This window comes from Danio rerio, chromosome 25 (assembly GCF_049306965.1).
Source record: "Danio rerio strain Tuebingen ecotype United States chromosome 25, GRCz12tu, whole genome shotgun sequence".
Lineage (NCBI taxonomy): Eukaryota > Metazoa > Chordata > Actinopteri > Cypriniformes > Danionidae > Danio > Danio rerio.
Window position 1 is genome coordinate 9,551,999 of NC_133200.1, and position 16,103 is coordinate 9,568,101.

The window sequence follows — 16,103 nt, forward strand, 5'->3', positions numbered from 1 at the left end:
ACAGTCAACTTCGATTTGAAGAATCCCCCCTTCCACCCCTACCTCCATAGGGCAGCACGGTGGCCCAGTGATTAGCACTGTCGCCTCACAGCAAGAACGTCACCGGTTCTAGTCCTTTAACAGGCCGGTGGTCGTTTCTGTGTGTAGTTTGCATGTTCGTCCCGTGCTTGCGTGGGTTTTCCCCGGGTCCTCCGGTTTCCTCCCACATTCCAAAAACATGCACAACAAGTTAATTGATAAATCTAAATTTTGCACTACAGTTAATCTCTCACCATGCAGCATATCTTTTCATAGCATTACATTTTTAGTCATCAGTTTTTATCAAGGGGGAATTGTCGAGATCTACCTGAGCTCAAGGCTCCCCTCTCGCCCTCCAAACGGGAGGGAGCCCAGGGCTCTCTCCCAGGACAGCATGCCAAACTTGCTTATAATCAATCATCAGCTAAGTGTGAACTCTTGAAGTACAGTTTTATCCTACATTAAAAAAAAAAAGAAATGAAGGTGTAGGTTGTTAAATGCAGATCTTCTCGATTAAAAACAAAAAACACCTGCAAGTTCTGAACGAGATCAAACCTCCGGCAGGTTTGGAAAAGTCATGCAAAAGTAACTGAAAAGTAACTCATTACTTTCTAAAAAAAAAGTAAACAAGTAGCCCAATTAGTTACTTTTTTGGGGGAGTATCTCAATATTGTAATGCACTACTTTCCAAAGCAACTTCCGCCAACACTGATTATAACCAGTATTTTTGGAAACTATTGTATTTGTGTGTGTGTGTAAGTGTGAGAGTGGCTTTCTCTTTATCGCAGTGTTGCATCATTAGCTTGGCAGCATGAAATAGTCAACTTTACTTGAATAAATTATGATTTGACTTTCCTTTGACGCTGCCTATGAAGAGCTCTCCAAATCCATCATTCATGACATTCTCCTCTAGTTAGTACGTTTCCTCAGAAGGTAGCTGCCTACATAGGCGGTGCTCTAGCTGTTTGAATCAGTTGACTCACAGGTTTTGTACAGCAATTGTATCTCTGCAGCACTCAAATGTCATGATTATGAAAGAAGCCAACTAGAGGCTCCACAAATAGGAGCTGCATTCATGTCTCAGGGCTGACATTGACCTTTTGGGAAACATATGACACATTTCCCCTTCGAGGCTCCTTTGTGTTAGTGCAGACAAGTCCAAATCCAATGTGGAAATCAATAAAATAACCTCTGGGACAAGGTTTCTTTTGGTTCAAACACCGAGAAGTCACTGTTTGAGAAGACACATGCTAATTAGCTTGCTGAAAAGGTGCAAAATAAACCGTTTAAATAGACACCCGAGGGTATCTTTGATGGCGAGCTCTTCAAATCAGCCTAAAAGACAGTGCTGGATCTTGAATGACTGACAGATCGGATCTGTGCGCATGGAGCTGTGTTCAGCATTTCGATCATTTGTTTGTATGCGATTCCCACTGTTCTGAATCCGTGCCGGAGGCTCTGAGCAGGCAGAGGTTTGCGTGTTATCTAATTCCATGCAGTTATGGTTCACTTTCCCGACGCTGTTGCAACATTTCCGTTGCAACAGAAATTATGCACAGTTAAATCATCCCTGATCGAATCGGTGGAAATGTCCCGGAGCTGCCTTTGACTAGCAGAGAAAGCAGACTTTAGTGTCAAGAACGTATCACACAAATGATGAATGATGTAATGAGTGAAGCGCCAGAAGTTTTGTGCATAAAACAGTCGCAACCTTTAATAAAAAGTTGACTGGAACAAATGACAGCCCTTTTTTTGTGTTTGTTACAAAGTCAACATTCGGGATTGCTCAAACCCTGTACACGCACAACAAAACACACACACACACACACACCCACTGGTGTTATTGATCCTGTTTAGTGGTTCAAATCTCAGGGCATTGGAGCCAGACCACTAAGACAAATAAAAGTGAAAATAACGGGAATCGTTCAGCGCAGTGGAGATGTCTTGGGTTTAATCGCATTCGGGTCAAACACGTCAACTGCACCATTATCTCTCATATACACATTTCTCACACACACACACAGTCTGAATAGTGCAGACTAGTTCTGTATCCTGGCATGAGGAAGACAGATGTTAAAAAAGGCCCACAGGGGGCGTTAAAGAACACTCTGAGTTCGTATAAAAGCAGTTTTTTCGCTGTGAAATTCCAGCTCTTCGCTGTCCGACTCAGAGTTCATCCCTCCCGCCGCATCCTCATCCCCCCACACAGTGGGAATCCCCCGATACGACACTTTCCCCCGGTTGAGTCCAAACCCAAAACCCACTCGAATCCCCCCTCGGCCTGTGTCGATCACTGGCAGTTTGGTCCTCCGACAGAAGGGGGCGCTGGCTGCACCGGAGTGCAGCTGAAGCAGCACAAAAACGGCTGCAAAAGTGGCCAGGATGAAGGCACAGCTGAGCACCGCCACCAGCGCCGGCAATCTGGAGGAAAGCCCGGGATCACGCAATGATTCCTCCGAGCTGGAATCCGCCTCGTGCTGGATCACGGGAATGCTGGGGGATTTTCTCTGCACCTGGTTCTGGTGCAAGCAAGAAGTGGCCACTAAGTGACTGTGTGGTGGGCAGGACAGACACTCGTTCTCTCCGGAGCCGGAGCACGTCAGGCAGGCCGGGTGGCAGGGCAGGCACGCCTGTACAGTCGAGTGCTCCACCCAGTTGTCCAACGACAAGTTGAGCACCTGCAGCCCAGAGATGAAGCCCGGAGGACAGGACTTCACACAGCCTTGCAGGAAAAGAGAGAAACCCGTGCTGCATTCTGCAAAACAGAGATCGGGAGAGGGTGTAATATTAGATGTTGTTATGATAGTGGAAAGAAGTAAAAACAGCATGTGAAACACATTCAGCTTTCGAAAGATCAGCCATTCCACAGGTGTTGTATGCAAAATTAGACAAATAACTGCATAGTGCGAGGAAAAAGGAATTTATTTTTTATTACTTTTGTGTCTTTATTTTTTTATTAGAAAAAAATAGACTAACAACAGATTAATCAATCTTTTTCTTTTGTATGATACTATATATTAACCATACATACTTCTTCTTTCTTACTGTGTTGCATACTTCTTAGAAGAAACTGCTGACAGGAGGGAAATAGCAGAATAAGAATAAAAATAGTGCGGGGGGGGGCTTTGCTTTAGACTTCTGTCTAATAAGAAGTCTAGACATATCACAAGGAGCATGATGCTTGTAGAAGTTGTGAAACATATTGAAGGTCACTTAACTGTTCAGTTCTGGTATGCAGAGAAGGGGTGCAGAAAGAGGAAGTATGTTTGGGTACATGAGCCAAAGGACTGCAGAATGACTGATAAGTGAGGTTACACCAAAACTCCACCTGTTAATATCCGTTGTGCATATATGCTGAAGTCAGGGAAATGTAAGTTAGTTGCGAACCTCCTCAATGTAATTATTGTATTGCATTGGGGTAACATAACCCAGAGCTCTGTGCTCGAATTATTCATTTGTGTCTAATAAATTACAAACATTTTTGACATTGAAGAAAAAAAAACCTTTTCTGACCTTTTTTTTTATTGAACATGCATGGAATTGGCTGGACATTCCAATAATAGTCATGCATAATTTATCATGATTAAAGATCTCACAAAAATGATGACAATTTTGTTAATCATCTCTAAATTAGTTGCAAGGCATTGTTTGATGGTAAAAGTACTTTTTTCACGTATCGCTGGAAATTACAGCCATTTTGAAGACAAATATCACCAAAAAACTTTGAAAGCACTGTAAAGTGATACTTCTGAGAGAAACAGAGTTGGCTACGACATTAGTTTTCCTCATTCTTGTAGCAATGGTTGTGTCAGAGAAAGCTTGAAGGCTGAATTTGCTCGATCAAAAATATATAGTAAAATTTACAGTAATAAAGTAAACAGTAAAATTGCGAAGTTCTACATTTTAATATTTAGGGTTTTTAATATATTTAAAAATGCAATTTAGTTTGGAAATATATATATATATATATATATATATATATATATATATATATATATATATATATATATATATATATATATATATATTAAATTAAGCTGTGTTCATAGCTTGTTGTGATGAAGATGAATATAGAAATGACCACTTTGGAAAAAACTTTACAATAAGGTTGTGAACCTTAGATGTTAATTTATGCTGCTTCAGTGATTCTACGATAATTTTTTGGCAGAACTTGCATAATTCATAGACTGAAATGTTTTCGCAGTGTAGACAAACCATGGGGGAAAAATAATCAGTTTGTTTGTTGTCATACTGTAGATAACGTTTCATTAAGCATAATAAGTTGCATTTGTCAGACTAGCCCTACTAGCAGCTATAAAACGTAAAACTTTGAGATGGAAGGATTCTTTTTTTTTTTTTTAATAATTATTTTTTCGGAGTTTTCAACTTTATTTTTGATAGGACAGTAGAGAGTATTGACAGGAAAGCATGGGGAGCAGAGAGAAGGGAAGGATCGGCATAGGACCGCGAGGCGGAATTGAACCCGGGTTACCGCGAGCACCAGAGTGCATGTGTCGACGCACTAACCACTACACCACTGGCGCCGACGAGATGGAAGGATTCTAAACCACCTTCTACTTCCATGTGGATTAAAGAGTCGTCATCTTATATGCCACTGGAAAAAATTGCGTTTCATTTGAAAAAGCGGCAAGATTAGTTTGTCAAATACCAGTGCAGCTTCATTTCATACTTGGATAGAACAGGACAAAATGCTTAGAACCTGACTTCTATGTTTTCCAGTTTAATTTTATTCATGGTTTATTTTTGGCACTACGGGTTGGAGGTTTGGGGTATGTACAGGACAGTATGTGTGGGGATGAAAGATCTATTTAGATTCATCTGTACTTTGTGTTTAATTGGAAAAACTCAATAAACAAAGTTCAAGATGTTCATTATGAGTGCATTGCTAAAGAATTACAATATTTTACTACCGTTTAATAATAGTACTGTTAACTAGTACTGTTTATAAACATTAATAAACGTTTTGTGTAATATAATACTATAAATATAAAATCAAATATTTAAAAATGTTGTTTAAAAAAAAGTGTTGTTTAACACTAAAGACTATGACTGTGTCCGAAATCACCTACTGCTCAGTAGGTACTGCATTTGAATTTAAAGCTACGACGCGGCTGTTAGAAAAGTACGTTCTATACAGTATGAATGTAAGTAGTATGAATGGAACTCGGACATGCTACATCCGCCATTTTGTCATCATCCCTTGACCATTGGTGCATCAGTTGCGTCGATTCACTTTCATTCATGAATTCACCCCCCATGCATCGCATGGGATAGCGTAGCGTGCATCGGATGCGCACTTCAAGATCTCGCTGGTAGTAGTAGTTCATCAGGCTACTTCTCACATACTGATTTTAGAATTCTATTAATTCGAACATACTACTCCACTCGCATACTGTTTTTAGCGTTCTATAGTACTAATAGTAATGTAAACAATATTAAGTTGAAATGTATTGTTTACTGTTAATTTCTGTTGTGTTGACCATAATGTACAACATTTGTTTTTACAAAAGAATAACACACAACAATCAAAAACAAATGCATGATGGCAAATGTTTCTAGTGAATTTAATGTCACACAAATATCAGGCATTAGCACGACTTGTCTGCTTCTGAAGTGTTTTCTTGTTCAGCTCAACTGCTGTCAAGCTTGGAAATTGCAAGTAGTTAAATTGTCAAGATCTTCATTGCTCGATACCTGCTTAAAAACAATGCTATAGACATCTGAAGGTATTTATCATCGCATCCTTCATTAGTTTGTTGTCAACAAGACAAAGTTCTGTGCACTTCCAATACATGAGCTAAGCACTTAGGCTCCCATTTGCATAAGAGAATGCTACTGGAACAAGTCCAGGTACATTTATTAAGGTTAATAAGGTCATTTCATGTTGTGCTCTCATTTCTGCTCCAAATGGGACAAATTATTCCTCTAGTAAAAATCAGTCGTACATGCAGCAAAAGTGAAAACGCCTTGTCCTTGAGAACCTTCAAGTACTGCCCGAACAATATGGGGCCATAATGGAGAAATCAATCATCAAGTTTAACCCAGCAACTTCAAATAATAAATTTACATTCACCGGCCACTTTATTATGTACACCTGTCCAACTGCTCATTAACGCAAGTTTCTAATCAGACAATCGCATGGCATTAACTTGATGCATTTAGGCATGTAGACATGGTCGAAATGATCTGCTGCAGTTCAAACCAAGCATCAGAATGGAGAAGAAAGGTGATTTTGAACGTGGCATGGTTGTTGGTGCCTGATGAGCTGGTCTGAGTATTTTAGAAACTGATGATCTACTGGGATATTCACACACAACCATCTCTAGGATGTACAGAGAATGCTCAGAAAAAGAAAATATCTAGTGAGCAGCAGTTCTGTGGGTGCAAATGCCATGTTGATGTCAGAGGTCGGAGGAGAATGGCCAGACCTCTGTTACAAGCTGATAGAAGCTTGTTCGAGCTGATAGAAAGGCAACAGTCACTCAAATAACCACTCGCTACAACTGAGGTATGCAAAAGAGCATCTTTGAATGCACAACACATCCAACTTTGAGGCAGATGGGCTACAGCAACAGAAAACTACACTGGTACCACTCCTGCCAGCTAAGAACAGGAAACTGAAGCTACAATTCGCACAGGCTAACCAAAATTGTACAATAGAAGATTATAAAACCTTGCCTGGTCTGAAGAGTCTCGATTTCGGTTGCGAAATGGTAGGGTCAGAATTTGGCATTAACAACATGAAAGCATGGATTCAAGGCAGATTAAGGCAGTTCTGAAGGCAAAAAGGTGGTGTACCTAAAGGTGTACCTAATAAAGTGGCCGGTGAGTGTAGAAATCCGTTTAACAAACTAAGGCTTGTTTACCGCCCTCTGAAGGTTGACAAGGTGCAATTCAAGATTGAGGATATAAAACATTCGCCTTTCTTTAATAAAACAAAATTTAAAATCTAAATGAAACCTCTCAGGCGTCACTCCCGAGTGTTTTGCAATATTCATACTCATAAACATATATCAATATTCATAAATATATCAATATTCATAAGCTCAAGGAGTAGTCAGACTGAGACATTTCTATATGACAGAGAGGTTTTGCCAAGGGAATTACTCTGTGTGTGTGTGTGTGTGTGTGTTTGTGTGTGTGTGTGTGTGTGTGTGTGTGTGTGTAAACCCTCTGGTCATGAATGTCATTGAGTGTTTATTTGTAAGATTTATGGTGTGTGTTTCTTACCAATGCAGATCTGCTGTGTGTCGAAGGTCTTGCAGCTGTTGTTTGAAGGTCTGGTGTAGTCAGAAACGGACGGATCTGTGGCACTAGAGCCAGTGCCGTATAAGATGAGAGTGAACTGAGAAAGAACGCCTGCAGGAAAAATGATGAACTTTAGATACTATGAACACCAACAAACACACACATGGCACCAACACAGCACAACAAATGCCTTTTTTGGTCTTGTTTAGCAGTGAAGAGACCCCGAGTGCGTTATACATTATACATTGACGATCAGAGAGGTCAACTTTTTCAGTAATGTTAGTTTTTGTAATACATGCTCCAGTGAATCAAATGTATTTATTTATTTAAATGACATCTAATTTATTAATAAAATGTATTTACGCTAATAATTCTAACTTCAACTGTATATATATATATATATATATATATATATATATATATATATATATATATATATATATATATATATATATATATATATAAAATTATAATTATTATTTATTTATTTATTTATTTTTTACAAAATTATTGCAGATTTCCAGTTGATTTCCAACAGACCTGGGCATTGATTAAAACATATTTACTTGATCATTGAAATGTTGTTAGGGGCTTTGTTGTAGTTATTGTGTTTATATTGGAGTTTTATTTATTTATTAAATTTTTTTCATTTTCTTGTCGGCCTGGTCCCTTTACTAATTCGGGGGCGCCACAGCGGAATGAACCGCAAACTTATCCAGCAAGTTTTTACGCAGCGGATACCCTTCCAGCCACAACCCATCTCTGGGAAACATCCACATTAACACACACTCATACACTACAGACAATTTAGCCTACCCAATTCACCTGTACCGCATGTCTTTGTACTGTGGGGGAAACCGGAGCACCCGGAGGAAACCCACGTGAACGCAGAGAGAACATGCAAACTCCGCAAAGAAACGCTAACTGAGGCTCGACCCAGCGACCCAGCGACCTTCTTGCTGTGAGGCGACAGCACTACCTACTGCACCACTGCTTCACCCTATTTAATTTTTTATGTATTATTTTTATAAGTTGTCATTATTATAATTTTTTTCTATTATTATCATTTATTTATTATTTTTTGTGAATATGAACATTTAAAGCAAATGTTATGTATATTATGTTTATAATTTTTTTATAAAACAGTAAAAAAAAACAAAGATCTGATCATGTTTCTGGCAAATTTCAAATAAAAATATTGAAAGACTCATTCAGAGCATTTTTTTTCTTTTGTCTAGTTATTTTGACGATTTGCTAAAAAAACAGCGCAAAATTACATTTTTATTTAAAAGTAGAAATATCATAAGTACTTTTTAGACACTCAAAAAATGCTTTACATAAACACATAAACTAGAGAATATTGGAAAATTTTATCCAAAATATTGGATATTTTACTTTTTTGCGATAAATATTGCGATATAGACAAATGAATTGAATAGCTCGATTTGACAGTTTTAGGTTTTCTGAGTTGAACAATATTCAGGTACAGAAACTGAATAATTACAATGCAAAAAAATATACTTTTCTTACTTTGTCTTATTTCCTGTCCAAATATCTAAAAATTCTTGTAGGTCAATATTGTTTTGTTTTCGCCTTCAGAAGAAATTAGTCAAAATTTGGAGTTTTTCCTTAAAACAAGCTTAAGTATCTGCCAATGAGATAAATAAAATAATAATATTTTTGCTTAGAAATGTAGATATTTGAACATTTTTCTCCATAAATCTTATAAATAATTAAATATAATAATTAATCTTTGTTACTCCACCAAAATCACCTCCAAACATCATACTTTTTATAATGTAATGTGTATTTATATAGTGCATTTATTGTGTATGGCCATACACCTAAAGCGCTTTACAATCATGAGGGGGGGTCTCTCCACACCACCACCAGTGTGCAGCATCCACTAGGATGATGTGACGGCTGCCACAGGACAACGGTGCCAGTGCACTTACAACACACCAGCTATTGGTAGAGTGGAGAGACAGAGATACAGCCAATTCAGTGGATGGGGATGATTGGGAGGCCATTATAAGTAAGGGCCGATGGAGGGTGTTTGTGCCCAAACTCTCTTGAAATGCTCATTCCAAGGCCTTAAAAACACTTGATAAACATTCACCCTATTGTGGTTAAACTAGTTAAAAAGTGGTTAAAAAGTAGTGACTCTACAAATCTGATGTGTTCTGTAGTATTTTTCAGACTAAACATTGCAGATCTTGTGATGTGACTACTGCCGATGCGCACATTGTAATATCAATGCTGAAATTATATATAGTGCAGCCCTAACACAAACTGTAAATTGTCAATTCAGAGAAACAAAATTATTATTTTTTTTTCCCAAAGCTGTATTTTGAGTGAAGTTTCACAAACTAATTTCGAGAGGAGCACGTGATATGATTGACTGCAGCTGGCCACTCATCTACACTTATTAGCTAGCCAATCAGATTGATCCAAACTCACTATAAGTAGCCTAGTTAGAACTACTCCCTTATCTTAATTTTTCCAAAGAAACCTCCTATTCACCCCTTCTCCTCCCTTCCTCCTGTACCAGGGGAGCTCTCGAGAACCACCTGATCTTGTACTCCCCTCACATGCTCTATGGACCTGGGCTCAACTATCTCCGAGCTCAGGGTTCTCTCCCGGGACAGCATGCCAAACCTGCTAACTTACTAAGAAGTTGTCAAATAATATCTAAGTGTGAACTCTTGAAATAAAGTTTATTTTTAATTTCTCATTGGCAAGCTGTTTCTAGTTCCGAGTATAAATCTGATTTTCCTATGAATACAAATATAAATTTATTATGAAAATACAATATCAGTAGGGAAATACATCTGTTATCTCCTGCTTAAGCAGTTTTCTTTTGCAAGTGAATGCATCTTCTAGGACGTTTGTGCAGAAAAACAAGACAAAAACCCTCATTAAGGCTAATTTTAGTACCGTAGTCATTAAGTCCAGCCACGTTCTCAATCTCCAGGGTCCATTCTCCACGAGGGTCCTCATCCCAGGAATGAGTGGTCATGAACGCCCAGTCGTTGAATCCTTCGGCTGAGTTATCCTGTGGCCTGAAAACAAACAGAGCAAAAAAAAAAAAAAAACAAAGATCAGCATGTGCTTATCTGGCAACATTAAAGAAGATTGCAGGAATCAAATTAATTGAGTGTGTATTTACAACATAAATAATTACATTTCCTAAAGATAACGGGGTGAATTGTGTTTGTGAAGACAGAGAAGTGCATAAATGTGTTTTCCTGGGCATTAGGTGTACTTTCTGAGAGTTTATTTTGAGTCTTTACATGCAAGTGTGCATTGATTATACGCTAGGGCCCTGTTTACAGCTGGTGTTAAGATGCGTTTTGGTCGATCGGATCTCAAGTAGACGAGGAAGACATTTTCTCCTTTACACATGGTGTTCTAATCCATCTCTTTAGTCCACTTACAACCCCTTGCTGATCTATAGGCTGGTGTATGTCTGATCATTCAAACTAATACTGCAAAATAGGCTTGTCAAATGTACATGTGAATGCAAAAGGAGACTAGAAAAAAAATAAAAAGGAGCAGCTTTTGTTTTTGCTCTGACGACGGCAAATTTACATCCCAAAACAGTCAAATTAGGACTGGAGAACATTGTGCTTTATACATTTTGTTTTTGGCTTCAGTTCAATCTTATAATTCTAGATGGTGAATATTACATCCAGTCTGGCGAGCACGCTTCAAACACGCATCACGTAAGGCTTAAGAATCAGTAGGCAGAGAGTAGATGTGTCTCTTGTGGCTGTTCAGATCTATTTCAACCACATGACCGTTTACACGGCGAAAGACATCCATTCAAATGCCTTTTCCACTGCTGCTGCAAAGTTATCAGCCTCAAAATACATCTGACCCCCTCTACAGAAAGCTTTTTCAAGAGTTCACACTTAGCTGATGATTGATAGTAAAGCTAGTTTGGCGTGCTGTCCCGGGAGAGAGCCCTGAGCTTATAAGATCCTCGAGCCCTGGGCTCCCTCCCGTTGCAAGGCGAGAGGGGAGTTTGAGCTCAGGTAGATCTCGATGACTCCCCCTCTTGCTTGTAGCTAAGTGTCGGATATGTATGCTGAAAGGTGTACTCAGAGTTTAGCTAATGTATTTTGATTAATTGTTTTTGAACTGTGGGAGGAAACCAGAGGACCCAGAGAAAACCCACGCGACCACGGGGAGAACGAGCAAACTCCGCACAGAAATGCCGTCTGGTTTGGAAAGGAATTAAACCCTGGTTATTTATAGTGAGTTAAGGATCGTCTGATAGGATAATCAGTCATTAGCTAAAGTTGGAACAGCTGTGAACAATCATAAGCACGTGATCCTCTCAAAATTTGTTTATGAATAAACTTCACTTATGCACAATTATAGTGTTTTAATATAACAACAGTGTTTTAAATGCCTGAAATGAGGATTCAAAGTTGTTGTCTCAGTGTGAGCTACAGAAATCTGATTTGGTGACTTCATGAACATGACTTTGTTACCAAACAGTGGCTCAGTGGTTAGCCTCTCAGCAAGAAGGTTGCTGGTTCCAGTCCAGACTGGACCAGTTGGCATTTCTGTGTAGAGTTTGCATGTTCTCCCCATGTTGCTGTGGGTTTCTTCCGGGTGCTCCTGAGTCCAAAGCATACATGCAAACATTTTTCTCTGAAAGGAGGGGTTGGGTGGTGTATGTGTGTCTAGTACAAATCAGAGGCTTTACAGGGGCTGGAAAAAAAGGTAGGGGTGAGTATGGAAGCGGAGCGACTGGAAGGGGTGCAAGGGATGCCTGGTCGTCCAATGCACCGGGCACCGGCTGCCATCGGAATAGTCAGCGATCCGGGGGTGTTATAGATTGTACCAAACACCATACGACCGGGGGAAGGGGGTGAAATTCTGAAAGTTTTCCAGAAAAAATGACAAAACGAGTCTGAAGTACAGGGGACTACTGGGAAAAACGGGAGTGCTGGAAGGTATGGTCCAAAGACATGCGCTATAGGTGAATTGAATAAAGTAAATTGGCCGTAGTGTATAATTGTGAGAGTGTATGGGTGTTTCCCAATACTGGGTTATGGCTGAAAGGGCATTGGCTGTGTAAAATATATGCTGGAATAGCTGGCGGTTCATTCCGCTGTGGCGACCCCTGATAAATAAGAGACTAAGCCGAAGGAAAATGAATGAATGCACATCTGCTTACATATGGTCCTACAGTCTGCCGTTGTTTTGGTTGTCAAAGTAATTAGGTTTACAAATGGTATTAAGATGCGTTTTTGTCGAAAGTGGACAACATTTACAGGTGTAAACAGGGTGCAAAACATTTTGATTTTGCCCATTTTTGACTGCATCCAGAGGTGGTGCTTAAAAAGCATTGGACTGGATTGCTTTTATAGTGTGGACGCACATGTGGTTGAAAGTGCTTGAACAGCTGCCTGCTCTCCATCTGCTGAGCTCATTCATAAACCCGACGGGAAGTGCTGTAGAAGCGCACTGGAGAGATTTAAACTTGATTTTGTTTTGGATGCAAAAAAGTATAAAGAGGAACGTTCTCTTAACAGTGCTTGTATCTTTGTTTTTTGCAAAGATCAATTATCATCTGCTTCATTCTCTTAAAACAGCAGCTCTCATGCAATGCCCATAAACTCATGTTTTTCATACCGTAAGATACAGCTTTGTGAACATTTTATTTATATTTTTATATTTATTTTGTTCTATTCGTAGCAACATTCAGGGATGCGATTTAAGCCTCAAAAACTTTGGATGATGTTGCGTTTTGGATGATCGGCCTTTTCATGTGATCAATTCCTGATCCTTTGCATGATGATTTTATTCAAAGACACTTCAATACAGTGCATCCGGAAAGGATTCATGGCGTTTCACTTTTTCCACATTTTATATGTTACAGCCTTTAATCCAAAAGTGATTAAATTCATTTATTCTACACACAAGAGAGTTCTACACACAATACCCCATAATGACAATGTGAAAAAAGATTTTTTGAAATTGTTGCAAATTAATTAAAAATAATAAAAATAATAAAGTGCATGTCAAAGCACAAACAAAGCATGAAGACAAATGAATTGTCTGTAGACCTCTGAGACAGGATTGTCTTGAGGCACAAGGCTGGGGAAGGTTATAGAAAAATTTCTGATGCTCTGAAAGCTCCAATGAGCTTAGTAGCCTCCATCATCCGTAAGTGGAAGATGTTTGTCAGGGAGGTGATCAATAACCCGATGGTCACTCTGTCTGAGCTTCAGTGTTCTTCTGTGAAGAGAGGAGAACCTTACAGAAGGACAACCATCTGTGCAGCAATCCACCAATTAGGCCTGTATGGTAGAGTGGCCAGACAGAAGCCACTCCCCACCTGGAAAATGCCAAAAGGCATCTGAAGGACTTTCAGACCACAAGAAACTAACTTCTCTGGTCTGATGAGACTAAAATTGAACTCTTTGGAGTGTCAGTGAATGTCCTTGAGTGGCCCAGCCAGAGCCCAGACCTAAATCCTATTGAACATCTCTGGAGAGATCAGAAAATGGCTCTACAACGTCGCTTCCATCCGACCTGATAGAGCTTGAGAGGTACTGCAAAGAGGAAGACAGGCGTGCCAAGCTTGTGGCATCATATTCAAAAAGAATTAAGGCTGTAATTGCTGCCAAAGGTGCATCAACAAAGTATTGAGCAAAGACTGTGAATACTGATGTACAATACATGTGATTCTTCAGGTTTTTTATTTTAAATAAATTTGCAACAATTTCAAAAAATCTTTTTTTCACATTGTCATTATGGGGTATTGTGTGTAGAACTTTGAGGAAATAAATAAATTAAATTCATTTCGGAATAAGGCTGTAACATAAAAAATGTGGAAAAAGTGAAGCGCTATGAATACTTTCCAAATGCACTATAATAAGTATAAATCACAATATATCAAGTATAAATTAGCATTAACAAAGTGGGGTCACGTGACTGCACACATGGTAGGGAAAATAATTGAAAAAATGTACCTGAAAAAATTAGATCAATTATAGGTTCTGAACGTCGATTTTCGATTACTTTTCAATTGATCGCCCAGCCCTACCTTAGTACTGTATTCTTGACAGTAGACCTACTTGTACTGGTTGTTCTTGGATATGTTGTCCAATGTCATGTTGTCCTTTTGCTGTAACTGTTGTTAAGGTTATTGTTGTTGTTTGTTTCTCCATTCGTTTCTTTCTTTTGTTTGTAAATAAATAAATACTTCAATTTGTTGAATTTAAGTTACATTGCATTTACATGCCAACTAATTCTCATTAGATTATAAGTAGACTGTTAGGTTAGGGTAGTGTAAGTTGACATGTACTTGCAAAGTTTCATATAGTGAGTTAAATTTCTGTTTAGCAGCAGTATCAACAGATATAAAGTTGACAGTCTATTAATACTCCAATGGACCATCAAATAAAGTGTTACAATGTATATATGTGTGTGTGTGTGTGTGTGTGTGTGTGTGTGTATGATCGTGTATTTTCTCTTATTATAGTTTGTTTCTATTTTTACATGTCACTTTTTAACATTCTGTAAACTAAACTAAACTAAACTAAACTAAACTAAACTAAACTAAACTAAACTAAACACCTGTCCACAGACCCTCACTCATCAGAGAAACATTTAAAAGCAGACAAAAGAGACCGATTTAAGGCAATGTATGAAAGATGATGTCTGCATCATCGTCGTTAGACAATTTCAAGAGGACTAAACACAGGGACGCCCCTAAGGGGTAGTTGTTGATATTGTTAATTTAAATGTACTTGCATAAATTCCCAACATTTCAATAAATAAATCAATAAATAAAACACAGTCACTAAATTATTGTGGATTGATCAGCACCACCGATGTAACTGATTCACTGAGCTTGCACACTTTTTTATCTGTGTTTTATCTGATTGAAACAACCACAAATCCAAAATAAATAAATAAACAGATGCATTTGAAATCAGCATTTCAGAATCTAGTTTATTTAGCAACTCCATTATTTTGCTGGTTGACTTAAAAGGGCCAAAAATCTCAATGATTTTGTGGGTGTGTTTTGCAAAAACATCAATAGAAGAATATGTATTAATATATTGTGGCTCAAAGAGGGACATGGATAAATGATAGAGTTAGGATCTGTATAGTAAGTGTGTGTGTGTATATGTAGTAATGTATTTTGTTAAGTTTGTTCCTTTGTTTGTTTTTTTAATTAATTCATTAATCTTAATTAATTTTAGTCATGGCATATACTGTATGTTGTACAAAAAAGTATGTAAAAATAACTTACCTGAAAGGTGTTTTTAAAGTAATTATTGATTTTTATTTGGTTTACTTGTTGAATTATTTCAAGGAATAAATTGCAATATTTCAAGAGAAATTAATGGAATTAATTAAAACTTCATTATTTCATTTACCAGAAACAAAACTATAACATTACTCATTATTCACAATATATACACAATACATAATTTTTTTGTGTGCCACCCCAAGATTTGGTGTGGCCTTACTTGGCCACCCTTAAGAAATTTTTCTGGAGGCGCCAATGACAAAACAATCCACAGACCCCCATCCCTTTATACATCTTTGTTAATGACGTGCTGGCTTGTGTTTTACCGTGGAGCCAGCAGTGTGGAACGAGTCCCCAGCGGGCTGATGAGGTGAACAGCCAGGTTTCCTCTGTGGTTATAGGAGAGCGTGAGTCTGGCCTGCACGTGCTCCAAAGAGCTCACAAAATCCGGCTGACCCGAACAGGCCTCCACACTTCTGCTGAATGTCAGGTGACTCTTTATGTCCCTACGACACAGAAAAAAACAGTCATAAGC

The 16,103-nt window shown here is 38.4% G+C and overlaps 1 protein-coding gene across 4 annotated transcripts in view; it reads right to left on the reverse strand.

The window, feature by feature from the left end:
* Positions 1-1,705: 1,705 nt before the first annotated feature.
* furinb (furin (paired basic amino acid cleaving enzyme) b) overlaps positions 1,706-16,103 on the reverse strand; it is a 161,985-nt gene continuing 147,587 nt past the window's right edge. For 3 of the 4 annotated variants that reach the window (XM_073942170.1, XM_073942171.1, XM_073942172.1), the window contains 4 exons: positions 15,895-16,074; positions 10,225-10,349; positions 7,270-7,398; positions 1,706-2,773 (listed from right to left, as the gene is read on the reverse strand). In XM_073942170.1, the coding sequence (XP_073798271.1) occupies positions 2,115-2,773; positions 7,270-7,398; positions 10,225-10,349; positions 15,895-16,074 (1,093 nt within the window). In that variant the 3' untranslated portion in view covers positions 1,706-2,114. 4 annotated transcript variants of the gene reach the window in all.